The sequence below is a fragment of the Sturnus vulgaris genome, chromosome Z (genome assembly GCF_052056855.1).
Source record: "Sturnus vulgaris isolate bStuVul1 chromosome Z, bStuVul1.hap1, whole genome shotgun sequence".
Lineage (NCBI taxonomy): Eukaryota > Metazoa > Chordata > Aves > Passeriformes > Sturnidae > Sturnus > Sturnus vulgaris.
Window position 1 is genome coordinate 11,461,989 of NC_142283.1, and position 17,045 is coordinate 11,479,033.

Below are 17,045 nucleotides of genomic sequence, written 5' to 3' on the forward strand. Positions count from 1 at the left end.
CATCAGCTCCATACTGTGCTCAACAGCAGGATTAAAACTGAGCCACAAACATTTAAAAAGCACTCAAGCTCGCCTTGAGATCTGAGAAACTCTGAAAAACAAAGAAAAAAATAAATTCGAGCATGTATGCTTATATACAAGCATGAATTATCCAAAAGCTTCCAAATTTGCTGTATTAAAGTGTTTTGCTCTAAACATTTCTCATTTATTTTCTAACTGGAACGCACAATAGACTGAGGGGGATAATCTCCAAGTTCATTACTATTTGTTCTCTGTTAGAAAGATTTCATTTGAGGCTTAATGCCTTGAAATATGTAAACTTTGCATTTAATCAGAACAGCATCCGTTTCTACAGGCCCTTTTCCAATCACTGCTCCCATTATAGACCAGCAAACTACTCAGAAGCAAGAAGTAGCTTCTGATAATTTTCTGGTTTAAAATTTCAGAATTAATGAAGAAAGTTTAAGAAGATTCTGTAGCCCTTTTAGAGGAGCAGAAACTGTCTGGAATATTATTTTCATGGCAGTGGAGGGAACAGTTTATTTTCATTTTTATGCAGTCAAGTTTTCTTACTGAATATTCTTTTGAAGTGAGTATGTTAACATTCAAAATATTGAAAAGTTTCTTCTCATCCCTTATTTACAGTTTTTTAACAGAAAATAACTTCCAAATTTCACTTAAACTCAGAAATATTTTGAACATTTTAGCTATCATAGAAACTATAGTTATGTGCTACCTCTGACATTTCGGGATTTTTACTTTTTTTCAGTAGAATCCAAGGGGATCCTTTGAATTCCTCTTATGCTTCTTGAAAAAGCAGGCACTTGTCAAGGACTAAAACCTACTCTTACTCTGGAATTCTACAGTTAGCATATTTTTGGTGAAGATTTGATTAAATAGGAAGCGAAAAAATAGAACCAGGTGTCATTCCTATATTTTGATGTGATTGAAAATGGTCAGGTGTCTTAAGGAAATGAAAAAGACAATATAAAAGCAATGTTTGTATTATTGTAATCATAAATTAAAAAATACATAAAAGCAACAAGTGTTTTGCTCAGGAGCAAGAAGGCTCTTGTTTTTAACTGTAGGCCATTTTATGTCTTTTATTCAGAATATCTTCATATTCCACCAGCAGATCTGGGACATACATTAAGGCATCCAGAGTTTTAGGTTATTAAAGAATGTCATTGAGGACAAAAGCATGAACAATTAACTTGTGTGCAGTTATGATGCACATAAAAACCTGTATGAGGCTTGTTAGCTGCTTACAGAACCCACTACTTTGCACACCACCATCAAGATCATTCTCCAAGTCCTTACAAACTGCAATCTTTTTGCCTAGACTTTTTGTGTGAACAGCACTCAACCCTGCTGGTCTCGATTCCTCCAAAATCTACACACGGAATTTCTAATCAGAAAATATAAAACCTGGCAATCAAACCTTTGACAGCACCATAACTCTGCTAATTCTTTAGCTTTTTATCATCTAATTTCCATTACCTAAATTTGCATAGTCCATTGCTAATGTCATGCTGGTTAATTGTCACCCTGGGGAGATCTTGAATAATTTGAATTCCTCATAACTGCAGTCGTAGCTTGTCATTGCACTTAAGTATCTAAAATCTCAGTTACCAGTCAAATATATTGGGGCTCTCAGGAGTTACAAACCAGACCAATTCCCTTATGTGAAGACAGCATATTTCTTTTCATGGTCCTGATGTATGGGTGGATAGGAAAGGGCTTTACTCTTCAAGCAGCACTTTGGCATCCCAGAAAAATATCTCTGCTAGAAAAATTCACCAGGCAAAGCTAAGTGTAGCTCTGAGATTCCCAGTCACTGAAATAGTGGAGCTGAAACATTGCTTTCCAAGCTACACCAAACTCCCTGTAATTATCCCCTACTTCTCTGCTTCCTGAGCTCCATAATTCATCAGGAATTCAGCGTGGGAAAACAAAGCCTAAAACAAAGGTGTTTTGAACAAAACTCTTAGATTTTTAAGAGCTAAGCCTAGACATTGAGGCACAAAAACATGACTGACAAGCTGGTTAGTGTTTTAAAGACCCAGAGAGGAAAGAGGTTTCTTAATCATGACCTAAGTGACACTAAAAGAAAAGACTCCCCCTAAATCCTATTATCCATGACAGACTGAGAAGTGTGTGACAGAGTTGTACCATACACAAAAGGAAGGAATATGAAGCTAGAGCCACGTCACAGTATTTGATGAACTCTACACAGCAGCAAAGCTTCTGCACTATTTGTGGGGTGTCAGGAAAAAGAATGGGCAGGAAAAAATTTCTCCTTTGCCTTGACTTCTCACCTAAGACCTCCATAATGCAAATCTTATGCCCAGAGCTTCTTGAAAATAGAGGCTGAAAAATTAACTTTTCAAACAAGTCAGACAGGCCACTGATTCTGAGTATTATCTATGAGTCACATTCTCACAGGCCTTATAAAACAAAATGAAAATTTTTCTTTCAATGTGCTTCTTCTAAAATCAAAAACACTTCAATCCTCTTTTTCTCTGAAAGCACTGGTTTGGGGACAAGAAAGATTGATTTATCAACACATTCCTGCAGCAGCACTGTATTTTTTCATTTTTTCAATTATTTTGCCAGCATTTGTTTTACATCTCTTTTAATGGAAGAGGCAAGGAGAAATTATTATTTATATCTTACCATTTGTGGCTTCACCTCAGCAAAGGGGCCTTGGAAAAAAGGCAGGAATGATATGCTGCAATGAATTGCCAATAATGATTTCAGCTTTGTAACATATGCATAATATTTTCTATAAACAGAAAAATTGTGATTTTGGGATACAACTGCCCAAAATCAGCTCAAGGTACAGCAACATATACATGACATCCAAAATTTGCCAGAATCATACTGATCCCTCGTTAATTTGGGATCAAGAGACCAGTGACTAAAGTGTCACATAATTCCATGAAATAGCCCTCACTGGTCATTTTTGTAATTTGTGACAGAAGGAAAGCTGAAGTCTGAATAGAGAGAGACAGCACAAAGCACAGTGTAAATGTTTAGACTGAAACTATTCCTGTCTGGACAGACCTGTTTAAGCATCCACTTCAGTGCTGCTTCACTTTACATCATATCATCCTGTGTTTTTCATCACGAAAATTTTACTGCAAGGCATGTATTAAGACAGAAACCTTGAAAAATCACTTCTGCTTTAAATTCAATTTAAAAATTTAATTTAAAAATTCAATTTAAAATTTAAATGGATGTCTTCTGCCAGGATGCAAGGAAGAAGAGGAACTCTTTAATTGCCTATGACATCTTCTTGAGGCGTTTCTGGCTCACTTACCTGCTACACTCTGCTTTAATGAAGACATAAATGAGAGACTGTAGCATGTTACAGGAAAGCCAAAGCCCAAGAGGTCCTGTTTTAATTTGTGCATTATTATCTATTGTGCTCAAAGTGAATAGGTCATAAAAACAGGTGTTTCTGTTATGATCATCACTGGCATAAAGCCAAGCTATGGAAGTGCTATAAAGGAGTGCTTTGTGTATGTCAAATATTTCTCTCATGTATCAAACATCTCCTGTAATTAATACATTTATGCTAAAAGTGTTAATGAGATACAGATAGTTTATCCCTGGATGAGTGGTGCCCAAGACAGCTAATGATTTGTTGAAGGTCACATGTGTTAGTTGTGCTAGAGTACAAAATCCTCATACCCTTAATATCCCAAGATCACATCTTAACCATGGCTGTGCTGGGACAGGGAGAGAAAATCACCAAAGACATATCCTGGTCTTTCCTCCAGGGAAATCAATACCTTCCCACCAAAGAACCACCTACTGAAGGCATGTCATACAAAATCAACCTCAAGTCACTTAAATTACATCAGGTTTTGTTTATTTTTTTGTTATTTGCAGTTAATAGTACTTGCCAGTGACGGTCTATTTTGTTTGTTTAAACCTTTTCTGGTTTTCTGAACTGTTTCCTAATATTCTTACCCATATGTGCTGTACATAAATGTGTTAGGACAAAACTGGCCCCTCTGTGACCAGTTTTGGCTCCTGGCAATGAGGGTATCTCAGCACTGCTCTTTTGGTCACTGAACCCCACTGATGTTCCCTTATACTGGCAGGAATTTTGAGCCTTCAGCCCAACGAATATGCTTTATGTTTTGTTAAAATAAAATTAATATTCTGAATTCTGAATATTCTGCTTAGAGAGAATATTTCAGGGGGTGTTTTATTTGCTGAATCTCAGACAGCAGAGAGATCAGGAACTGAATTTAGAGAAACTAATTCTGTAACCTTGGATTCAAGCATTATTCTTCTCCATCCTCAGGAAATGCAGCAGCTGAGACTCCAGCATGTCATGGGAGAGCCTCTGCCAAATAGAAAACCAGTAGCTTATGGCTGCACTGTGCATTTGGAGAGACTTCCTTCACAGAGAGTCCTTCGTCCAACAACAGGATACTTATCTTCATAACCCAAACAGTTTGGCAAACAGCTTTTTGTGCAGCATTGTCATCCAGGAGTACCGGTATTTCACTTGGAGGTGCAGTGGAGAGCCCCTTCCATAGGTCAGAATGCCAAAGAGGAGGGATCCTGCCTCCCATACCTCAATAGCTGACACACAAGTAGTCTTTAAATACTGAAAACAAACACCAAACTTCTACGGATTCATGCACTGAGAGGCTAAATTAACTCAATAGGATCACTGTACACTGCATGAAATAAAGCACATGTTTGATTCCTCTGGCTTCAGTGTTATTTTGATATTCTTGTTCAGTTGCCAAGAGTCCCGAGTTATGGTTACATTACAGAACAGATGCTAAAATGTCCCCTCAGAGCATAATGAGCCACATCAAGTGACAGACACATTTTCCTAAGCATCCCAGTCTGGCTGGCATTGCCACTGAGCCTATGAGATGGCTCAAATATCCTTCCTTCTTTACAAGGCAGATCAGGGCATTTGTGTAAATAAATGTTGGCCAAATGCATTAAACTCTTCCCTCAGCTTGGAGGAATATCAACCACATTGTAAGGTTCAGTGTTAGGGAATGCTGTATTTATTTATTTATGTCTTGATCGGGTAGCTGTCAAATACACTAACAATGCAAATGAGTCCTCTAAGAAATCATTAAATTAGAGAAATTAAAACAATCACAGGTCATGGTACAGTTCAAAGCAATATCTTACTAGTTCAAGGTAATATCTCCCATAGACCGCCTATAACCAGAAGTAAATTGTATGTTTGCCTTGCAAAGAAAAACAAAAAAAAAAATAGCTCAGCAAATTATGCTAAGACTTAAACAGACATTCTAGGAGCATTTGTCTTCAGTATGCAAAAAAGTATATTAATTTGTTTGTTGTTCCTAAATAATTACCTAGAAATGCTTTTTTTTTTTTTTAAGAAATGAAAACAAATGTGAAAATTTTAACTTGCATTGATTTCAACTCCAAATAGGACCGCTGTGGTATTACACAGAACATGAAGAAAGTTGCACCATAAGTGGCTTTAAAAGATCCAGCTTCCAGAGGGAAGAGGAGCAATTTGAGCAGTTTATGTGACCAATTTCAGAATTTGATCATGCAGAAATTATATAGACTCCAAAAGCATCTTTTTGCTGTAATCAGCTACTGCAGTTCTTGAGAGTCTTTTATCACACAATCTTTAATCTTGCTTTATGTCCCTGGCTCATATGTCTTTAGCAATTCTACTTAACAGCAACAGAAGTGGTTTATTCACAGAGAAGAAAGAATCATCATCCCAAACCAACCACCAGCTTAACTATCAAAATTCTGGTTACAGCTGGCTACTACCACACCATTTTTTTGCACACCCATGTATTTTTCTGGGTGACCAAGCATTAGTAGCTTGCTGCCATGATCATTTACTTTCCCAAGAGTGCAGGTGCCTGCAGAGACAGTCAGATTTCCTCCAGAGGACTGATGGACCAACTGTCTGCTGCTGTGATCAGAAGGGACTGCAAACCAGCTCCCCTATGGAAATCCAACATGGAAACCACTCAGATGTCACCACCCAGAACTGTTCAGAGGACTTGGTCAATGTATCATCATCACCAGTTGAAAATTTATTCCACCAGATATTATCAGAGTCAGAGGAAGGGTCAGGGCACCCCACAGGGAGATCTGGTGTGACCCAGAGCAAAACTCAACCCTAAGTCAAGGAGAAGTTTTCTATTACAAGTTTTTTTTCATCTTTCCAGAAGCATTTTGTTGATACTCTCTGCTGTCAGAGTGTGACTCTGGGCTTGACAATGCTTTATTTTTTAGGAACCAAAACTCCTATGTCTAAAAACCTCAGATGTGGAAAAGAATCCAACTCAGTGAAGAACTTGACTCTATTCTCAAACAGATTATTCTGAATTTTGAATTAATTTCTTTCTGCATGCTGTGCTCAGCTCAGCTCTAATGAAAGTAAAAAAAAAAAAAAAAAAGGTATTTTGGCCAACTCCTGTCACCTCTGGTGTGAAAAAGAGTAGATGTGCCACCAGGGGTTAACTCTCTCTCTCTACTGTAGAAGTCATTGCATAGGATGTGTAGGACATATAATAACAAGAACTGGAAAGAATTTTAACTATCATATGTTTTCTTTTCATACCTTTTCCTTTAACCAAGAGAGCAGATGTGGTTTTTGCTTACAGATGAACATTAATCTTTTAATGAGAAGAGGGGTCTCATGCAAGGTGGAGGCTTTCTGAGAGACTAAAATCTACATATCCCCTGTAACCAGGCCAAGCATCTCCACTCTCACCACCACAGGAGGAGATTCCTGCTTCCACTTCATTTTCTTAGGCTTGCCTGCTGTCAGCAGGTACAATATGAGTTGCAGACACTACCAGTAATCACTTACAGTGAAATATTCAGTGCCATGCTGCTCCAAGGCTGGTAACAGTGCCAGGCACTCCAACAAGCATCTAATTTCCCCCGAGCTCCCACAAAAACAGCAGCATGCTTGCAATCAACACCACAAAACATCAAAACTTAAGTGACACATGCCAATAAAGGAAGAAAGTTTCATTTTATTTCAGATCAGTGAGCATGAACACATATAATGGGATTGAGAGAAAAAATTCCTCACATCCTTCTGCACTCATACACACTTTAGGCAAATTCTTCTTATCCCCAAATGAGCACAATTAGCTATATAATCCAAAGAACCCCAAAAGGAGGAGAAATGCAGGTTTATCCCCAAGTATCCCTGAAGTACCAGTACTTGTAGTAAAATTTATTAATATTTTGCCAGAAAGGGTTCAGAACTACAACTCACAACTGTTTCCCTCTCCTGCTGACTGCAGTGAGTGCAGGGCTCTTGGCTGCCTCTGGGCTTAACCTTCAGCTCTTGAGGTTTTACATTATAACTAAGGGCAGATTTTGAGTTTCAGTTGCTCTTATGTGAGTATCATAATCTGCAGGGAGGTGCTCTCCAGAAACAAATTCCGGAATGGAAAAACTTCATTTCAACATGATGCTTCAGACATCTTATCAATGGTTCTGTTGCAGTGTCTTGTAAATAACAGTATTTAACAGGAATTCTGCAGCAGTGTTTTGACTGACACATGTCACATACTTTCTCTATAAACATCCTTTTCCAGTGATTTTGAAGGATTATGATTGTATCCTGAAATGGAAGTGGTGTTTTAATTCCTGTCCTTGTCAAGAAACTTCCTTGACACTCAGTGCTGTTATGTCCTCCCAACACCAGAGCAAAAAGCAGGAAAATGTCTTCACTCTGTCACAGACTACCCAGGGCGGTGATAGAGTCACCATCCCTGGAAGGATTTAAAGATGCCTAAGTGTGGCACTTGGGAATGTGTTTTGGTGGTGGGCTTGGCACTGCTGTGTTAGTGCTTGGACTTGATTGTAGGCACACGTATTGAGAAAGCAAGAAAATTACAGCCTGAGAAATATTCCAGGCCGGAGCTTTTCAGCTCTGTTCCCAGCCGATAAACTGGTCCAGCTCTAGGCAAGGGAGAATTTCTCCCAGGGTGATAATTTGGTCAAAATAAAGAGGAATTAATAACAAAGATAGAACATCTGTTGTGGTGGGTGACCAGGCCCTGGGAATGGGGTGCCTTCTCTCTGAACCAATCATCTTTTTCTACTCTTGGAATTGTGAGTCATGCTATAAAACCAAGTGTATTTCTGAATAAACTTGTCTCTTTCTTTCCTATCATGAAAGACGACCATGTAGCTGTGCATCTTATTTCTGCCACACCTAAGGGGTTAAAACCCCTTTTCACGGCTACACTTGATGATCTTAGAGGTCTTTGACAATCTGATTTTATTCCAGCTTGATTCTATGGTTCAAAATTCTCTACAAACTGAACTTTCAAATTTGTGAAAAATCACATAGGGAAGGAAAGCTGAAAAGGAGTAACCTCACCTGATATAGATGTAAATCTGACAGACACAAGAAGAAGAACCAAGGATTACAGGGCTCAGTAAATATCTTACTGGAAATGCAAATTTCCCCAGACAACTGCATCCCATCCTGCTTGTAAACAGCAAGTGGCTGGACAGGACAACCCAGGGTCTGGCAGTCAAGATCCTCATCTCCAAGGATGCTCAGAAAATTCCCTGACAAGGAGACAAGTGGTTAAGTCTTTTTCATGTATTTCTCCCCTAAACTGCCAGAACCCTCTAGAGATTCTTAAAAGTTCCTGCCCTTAGGAATGAGAATGATCCAGAATAGGCCAGGTGACACTTTCGGTGCTGCCCTTGGCACTATGTGGGGCTGGTGCAGAGGAGGAGTAGTGGAAATGTTCAGACTGACCACACCACTGCTGCAGAACCTGAGATAACAGGCTCGTTCTTCAAAGCAGTAGGAGCTCCGGTTTAGAATTTTCTCATCATTCAGCTCATACTGACCACAGAAGGGACCTGCTTGGCCAGCACTGGCAGAAGTTAGGTATTTAGGGCTGAGGAGGGTGGGGTTGTTCAGACTACTGTGATGTGGCCAAGGCTTTCTCCTGAGAAGATATATTAAAGAAGATGGGAATGGAGAGGGAGAGAAACTCTCCTGTTGCTTAAAACACTCCCTTCCCCCCAAGTCAGGTTTCCAGTTGCCACTCACTTGGTCACTTCCCATGAGCTGGGTTTCCATCAAACTAGGAAGGCAGAGAAGACCCTGCTGAGAGCCTGGCTGCACTGATTTACAGCTCCCTGCACACTGTAGATGAGTGGGAGTACAACGAGAAAAGTGGAGTGGCCCCACCACCTCCTTGGCAAGGTGTCAGGACTGGGGATGAGACACAGGGCCAAGGACATGTGATGCTGACAGCTGAGATAGAGCAACAGGCAAATATAAAAACTGAAAACAAGAATTGGTATTTTTGTTTTCTCCTGATGCTGTGTGTCTGCAGGGGTGGATATCTCATTGTGATTGAACTGAGTCATGGATGGTGACTTCACTGGGTGTCAGATTGTGACATCTCCGAGGGATTTATTGTGACATCTCACTGCTTATATCTGGATGTCAGCAGAGTCTGGGCCAGTCTGGCTTGAGACAGAAATGGCCACTGAGAGAGACAGCAACTGCCCCATCTGCCAGGACTCTTGGAAGGACGTGGCTTCTGCTCTGCCCTGTCGCCACCGCTTCTGCCTGGGCTGCATCCTGCGGTGGGCACACAGAAATCCCTCGTGCCCACTCTGCAGGACACCCATAGACACCATCAGGTTTTCTGAGCAGGATGAATGGGACTATGTAGAATTGATCATCACCTCCTGTAGAGAATCACCAGGAGGCCGTAGCCTGGCAGGGAGAACTCCTGATCATGTGGATGAAAACAGCATACATGGCTCTGAGATGTCCCCTCTGTCCTCTCCACAGGGGACACTGTCCCCAGCTGAGCAGGGGCCTGCAGGGCCAGAGTCTGTTGGTGCCCTCCTGCCCGAGCTGTGGGCCAGACTATTGCAGCAAAACCAGCATCTCCTGGATTCTGTGCAGCCCTGGCTGCGCCAGAGGCTGGAACAAATATTCCGGGGCCGCTGGTGGCATGTTGAGGCCACAGAGAGCTGCATCCTGCGCTACCTCTGCGTCTGTGGTCCGGATGCAGAGGCCTTGGCCCGGAGGCTGCTGATTGTCCTTAAGGGGCACACAGCACCGCTGGTCCGTGGCCTCATCCAGGCTGTTGCAGCCCAGTGCAGCAAGGAGGCCCAGAGGCTTCTGCATTCCCGCAGCGCTGGGGATGAGGACAACAGCCAGGCGGACAACACCCACTCCAGCGGATCCAAGTCCAGCAGTTTCAGCTCCAGCAGATCCGAGGAGAGCACCCCCACCAGTAGCTCCAATGTGGAGGAAGAAGCTGGTACCTCAGAGGTCACTCACCATGGGGTTCCCAGCCACTGCCCGCCTGTGCCCGACCATGAAGAGTGGGACCAGCCCCAGCTGGAGCTGGTCCAAAAGGAGCTGGAGCTGCAGCAGCAGCCAGCAGTGGCAGGTCCCTCTGATCTCAGTCAGGGCAGGGGCTGCTTGTCTGGGGTGATCCCATGTGCCCAAAAGAGGAAGGCCCCCGGGCCTCTGGATTCTCCCCAGCCCAGCAAGAGGCCATGATGGGACTGACTTGACCCCTGCAGCCCTAAGGGAACCTCGTCATCATTTCAGATTAAATTATGAAACTTCATCTCTCTCTTCATTTCCCATCCAAGGCCAATGGAGTCCACGATGCCTTTGGGAAGTGATTTCACCCCTCCAGGTCTGACTTCCAGAAGGCATTTGTGAGGTCTCCATTAGGTCAGTCCCACAGAGCCAGGGGACTGAATGAATAAGTCTGTAAATGTTGGAGTCACTCAGTGGCTGAGACTGACATCCTTAAATGTGATCACATTTGAAAATCTTGCTTCATATATGATTTGACTTGTGAAAGGAAAGCCTGAATAAAGAAGCAAAAAACCATGGAGAAATAAGATTCCATTAAAGTTCTTAGTTCTTGCAGTGTTATGAGCTAATTTGAAATAGATTGTTAAGTCTGTAAGCACCTAAACCAGAACCCAGTAGTTGCTAGGCAGCAGTGCCTTTGCTCTGCAAAGACTCCGCTGTGAATGTGAGGTCAAGGGGAAACAGTCTTATGATGGTTGAGTCAATTGCTCTGCTTCAATCAGCACAAAAGGTGTTTTTCAATGATCTCCAGGGCCAGGAGGCCAATAGCTGACAAGTTAGAATTAAAGATTAATAAGAATGGTGACCAGAAGTATAGTGTTACTTTTACACTAGAATTTATTTAAAATTGCAATGACCACCCAACTTACTTCACACAGAACAGTGAGCACTATGCACAAGTGGACAGAATCCAGTTGATATTGTATATTATCTACTGTATTAGTAATGAGTGACAATGTGCCCCATCCCCATAGCAGCAGTGTATTGTTAAAAAAAAAGTAACCCTTTAACCCCTAATGCTATGGCTGATCATTTTGTTATATTATGCTATAATTATTGCACAGCAAGTTGTTCACTCAGGTGGAATAATGGACAAGGATGAGTAGTTTTTAAATCTTTCTTCTCTCTTCCTCTCCGAGTCTTTGTGCACATCTCCTCCCACCCTTCTCTACTTTGTTATGTACAGGTGTGTTTTCAGGTCCTGGAAACCTTGATTTTAATGTTTAACTTTGCAGATACTGGTTGCCTATTTTTGTTGCACCTGACAGGCACGGGTTACCACAACACAAGATGGAAAAAAAAGTCATGGTGAAAAGCTTACACTTAAGGCAGCTTGTGCTTAAAGGGAACTGCATATATAGGAAGGAAGTCTTTTATTTTATCTTGAAACCAGTGGGAGCTACAATTCAATATGTGTCTTTTGACCTGGATGTCTCTGGAGTTAGACTTCAGGATACCTCATTTTAATTTTGAGGAGTTCCTTCACAACATGGATCTATCCTGGAGCTGTTGGTCCTAGAAGTGCATAGTGCCTTGGAGCAGTGTTTCAGCAATCGAGATTCCCAGATTCCCAGCTTCCTCATCTGTCAGCCTCCAATGACCTCAAGTGACAGTCAAGTTCCACTTTCTTTGTTACTTAAATCTCAGGAGCTTCACTTCTTGCTGGAATTGCCTTTTGGTTTCAAAAGGCAGGCCATGTTAAAAGTCAGTGGCCAGCAGTACTGGCCAGCATCATGGCTTGAGCAACACCTGTCTTCTCAAAGTTATTTTCACCCATTTTCAGTTGTTTTTTTTTTTCCTCTGCAAAGATCAGTTCTTGAATGCTTTTTATATACTTGGAGGTTTCACACAATTTTTAAAACAACTCTGCTGAATTTTTTCTTTAAATAAAAAAGCATCCTGCCTGACTGAAGAGATATGTGACCTACAAAACATTGGATGAAGGAAAAAACACAGGATAGCAGCCCTTTGTGCTCGTTTCAATCTTCTGTTTGTCACTCTCTGTTGTTTCTCTCTTTTGGAGGCAGGCTAATGAATGACAGGGCTTAGTAATTATTTGGTCTGACACAGTAAAACTATTCTTACTTTGTTGCATTCCATTCTGAATCTGGGGGATTAACTGTCCCAGAGAAGTCTCCTGTTGCAGGTGCCAGTTCCAAATAACTCTGCTTTGGGCTTGTCATTTAGGGACAGAGTTCTGTAAGAGCAAAACCTTACCAGGACTCAGGGCCTTAGTTGAAAGTACCAGAACAAAATCTACAAGAGCACAGAAATTTAGGCAATGAAATGCTTTCCAGTTTCTTGGCATCCCAAATGAAAATGTTTTCTGCAAGACCCACAATAGCTAGAAGAGAATTTCTTCTTTTGTGAGAAAGAGCTCCCAAAGATAAGGAAAACTGAACAAAAAGGAAAACATAAAAGCAAAAATCTCTGTGTTGTAGAGGTTTAAGAAATGATTGATAAAGAATTATAATGGAAGCCTTTAGAAAAATTTTACAATACTGACTAAAGCCTCGTTCCAAGTAGGAGCTTACTGAGAGCCAGTGCCAAGGTCTTATCATCTGTCAAACTATGAGCAGCTTGCAAACCAGTTAGATAAATGGCTTCCATCCTTGAAACATTTAAATAAAACCAAGCACTCCTTTTACCCCAGAGGGGCTTTTGGAAGAAACTAGCTAACATAATTAATCAGGCTGTATGCTGGATATATGATTTGTGCTATATCAAACAGAGCATGTTCCAGAGCATATCAGCTCTTAGTCACAAATCACCTGTGAAAGAAGCTGTGAAAGAAGATTTGGTAAAAATTGGTGTAAGTGAGAAACAACAACATGAGCATTGTTGTAATAACAGTTCTTGAGGTATATTCTACATCTTTTTTAAAGACGGGTTTTTTCCCATGTCTCTTTTGGTCCATTTCTCTTGAGATTCCTTGGATTTCACTGACTATTCCCCTGGCTCGATAAGAGACAACTCTGCTATAGCCTTCTCCTTAAAACCTTGATGCAAGCACCAGCTCCTTGTCATCATGACAATTCCCATCTGTCTCTCTTCAGCCATTGGCCTCGGGATCTCTGCAACAATCCCATCAAGCCCTGCAGAGACCAACATGGTATTTGTCCCCAAAGTTCTCTATCACTCACTGTCATCTTACTGTGAGTGACCAGTGAACCTCCAGAATGGAAGGAGATGCAGTGGAGACAGACAAGGGACATATGCTCATGAAGCTGTAGGAATATTTCACTCTGTGATCCTCTTCCCATCTTCTGGGAGAAGGATGCACTCATGTTGTAAGCATCACAAGGAGGCGAATTTTTAATTTAATTTGGAAATTAAGTGAAAGGAAGTGGAAGATCACATGGAAAGTTTTTACAAAAAATTAACTGCTTTGCTCCTCTACAAACCTTAAATCTTTCTCTGCAAAGACTCCCCAAAGCACACTCTCTGTTCCTATTGATGAGTTGCCTTCAAGAATTGCCCCAGAAGGATGACACTGCACATCCTTTTTTAGCTGCTCAGATCATGTCCCTCTTTTCTTCCTTGTCCATGACTTCCTTGCCTTACTGTAACATTCCCAAGAAAACCTGTGGATTTTGGAGGTGCTGATTTTAATCCAATCTATAAATAATACAGCCTTGCAAAGAACACACTGGACCATAATATTTGCACATTATTTGGTCTAAACGACCTTGCTCTGATTTTTGGAGGGTCATTTTGTAATTTAATGGTTCAGCTGAATTCCTTGTCCTGAAACATTAGGTTTCTCGTTGTCTCATTCAATAAAGATGCAAACATTCCAGACCTTCTCAAGGTGAAACCAGCCATGAGAATACTGCACAAGTATGTGGATTTATGTGGATTTTCTGAAGTGATTACTTTTCTTGTCTAACCCTACAGAAAAATTATGCTGCTGAAAAACAATTGCTGTAATTGAACTGAAAGGATGCTAGGTAAATTTTATTCCAAAGTATAAGTTTAATAAAACTACATGTAAAGCAAAACATGAGTATTGATAAAGAGTCTTTGCAATGCTATTCTACATATTTTGTATTGATGGCAGAAATTCATGTGGGTTTTTTTCAGTCCCTCAGTTACAAAGAATGCCATAAAGCAAATTGCAACTGAGTATTTTCAGCTTCTGCAAAAGACATTAAGCAAAATAGCAGAAACAGTTATATTTGAGCTGCATTTACAAAGCCAGGGTCTTACTTTAATGCTTAAGGTCAGAGAAGGTAGAAGGAGAGGGCCTATTTGTTGAACATAAAGCCATAATGGAACTGTGCAAATTTATTCTGTTCCTCCCACCAAATGGACATTCTCATATTCAAAAAATCATTGAAAATTGAGGCCAAATTTCAAGTGACTTTATTTCAATCAGATGTGTTAAACCATTATAAAGAGCATTTTTAGTCTGGCTCAAGAAGTATCTTAATGAATGATAAGCAGAAAATCTGCACATTCAAAATTATGCTTTCTTGAATAAGTCAGATTTTCCAGAGGATTCAGAAAACAGGTTTGGGGTTTTTTTGCTTTGTTGAAGGGAGATTTCTGTGTTTAAAAGAAGTGAGAAGACCTCATATTTTTGGTTAGTTAGCTTAAGGGAAACTGGTTTGAGGGGTTATTTGGCTACTACTGAGGACACAGAGAATTCTGAGCATTTCCAAAAAGGGCTTCCTTTACTTTCAAACTCATGAGAGAAAATACATAATCAAAGAAAAAAATGAAGTAATTTTAATTCAGACATTGCTTTGCCCTCCATTAAGCCACAAAATTACACTCTACCCTTGTCATTAATACAAACACAGAAACACTGACAGCCTTGGTTTGGAGAAAAAGAAAAACTGTCACTACCAGTCACCTCATCATGATGAGAGCAGGCAGGGTTGGCAGAGCTGTTCTGCATTTAAGTTTCAGCCATTACATTGACTTATTGTATTCACACTAAGTGAAAAATGCAAAATAAACACAATATTTACCTCCAAAAGTGATACTGTGAATTTAAATCTGTTTACTTGTTTGTCATCCAGGCATTTATGCCAAAAAGGAATGTAATATGAATCCCACAGAAGACTCCTTTTTACCTTAATAACACTATTACTTTATTGGTCATTTAAAGTAAGTTATAAATTTTAAATATCTGAGCTCTGAAGCTTTATATCTGCATTTCTTAGATAAATCAAACTGCCATTTTACATTTGTAATTCTGTCCTAAGGAGGCAAGATTGTGTAAAGCAAAGAGGTGAAAATATGACTTAAAGGTAAAGCTCTAAAGGATTCTGCCCATTTAGTTTGTACAGAACTAGTTTTCAATTTAATTTAAAATTATTTAAAATAATTTGGAATTGAATGTGTGAGAAAATTTTGCAGATTTCACAACACACCTTTGTGATAGAAAATGGTCTTTTAAGGCTACATTAATTATGTAATAGATTATGTAGAGCACTCGTTCAAATCCCTGATATGGTTCAAACTCTACTTTTAAAAATTAAATAATCCAGGCAGTCCCACAAGTTCCAAGCTCCGTCCTTACAGTGCTATCCTGAGCAGTGTGCAGGACACACGGACAGCCTGCCCGCCCCTGCAGGGTGTCTGAAGCCAGGCTCACATCTTGGCCATGATTTGGTTTCTTCTGTTCTGTTCTCAGGGATCGTTTCCCTGCAAACTGAGAAACACAGAAAGTCCTGCACTGGTCTTTGGTTGGCAGCAGCTGCAGGATCTGGGTGACCGGGCTGCTCCAGCCACCGTGTGCTGCTCCTCAAAACAGCTTCAGGCACCATCCCAGTGACACTGAAAATGTGTTCTGGATGTCTGCACAAGGAAACACTGATCCCACAGGGAGAGGCTGCAGGGATGTGAGCCATGCAAGGAGAACAAAAATCAGAGGAGACATGGAAATTGAGGTGATGTCAAGCAGAAAAACCAGATAAAACTACATTTAAATTCATGTTTTAACAAAACAGACTGAAAAGATATTCTGAAAAATAACAATTTGTTAAATCTCTGAGATAGGAACTGGAAATAAAAGGACAGATCATGTCAGTTTCACCTGGATCACTGCTCTCATGGATTTATTTTCACATTTAAATAATCCATAGTGTATTGATTTAATGAAGCTTCCCTCACACACAGATTCCAAACTGTAACAGGCTGCAAGGTGCCTAATCCTGTGCTCTATTAAAGAATTCCATCCATTGCTTGGTCACATTTTCCTGTCCATGAATCTAGAGACAAATATGATGCACCACACAATTAGATGCAAATTATATGTGAGAAAGGTCTGGAAGAACAAAGGCTAGAGCCAGAAATACAAGTTAATTTTGACATCTAGCCTACAGACAATCAATTTCCAAAGGAGACCAAATGAAGAACATTCATTAAGCTAACTCACAAGTTAGAGGTAAAACTGAAGAAGTCTGAGGGACACAGTTTTGATTTGGAAAGGGGCAAGTTCAAAATTCAGGCTGCCCTGCTGTACCTCAAACCGGGCAACCTAGGCCTGGGACGTGTCCAAGTAACTATTACTTGTGAATATTTTGCTCATAAAAGCATCTTGCATGTCTTGGGATGCCAGTGCAAGCCTATTTCCTAAGCACATGCTCTCTTCAGAAGGAGCATGTGTTCCTCCTGGCTGGAGTGCAATCCAGTGCTGTGGGAGGGATTTCTT

The 17,045-nt window shown here is 40.5% G+C and overlaps 1 protein-coding gene across 1 annotated transcript; it reads left to right on the plus strand.

Annotated features, from left to right (window-relative positions):
- Positions 1-9,514: 9,514 nt before the first annotated feature.
- LOC148219667 (uncharacterized) lies at positions 9,515-16,166 on the plus strand. Its single transcript, XM_088156465.1, has 2 exons — positions 9,515-10,399; positions 16,026-16,166. The coding sequence occupies exons 1-2, from the start codon at positions 9,515-9,517 to the stop codon at positions 16,164-16,166; spliced, it is 1,026 nt and encodes a 341-aa protein (XP_088012591.1).
- Positions 16,167-17,045: the final 879 nt, after the last annotated feature.

Coding starts and splice junctions, on each gene's coding strand:
- LOC148219667 (XM_088156465.1), top strand. CDS start 9,515: ATGGCCACTGAGAGAGACAGCAACTGCCCCATCTGCCAGGACTCTTGG. Junction 10,400..16,025: donor ACCAGCCCCAGCTGGAGCTG/GTCCAAAAGGAG, acceptor TTCTGTTCTCAG/GGATCGTTTCCCTGCAAACT.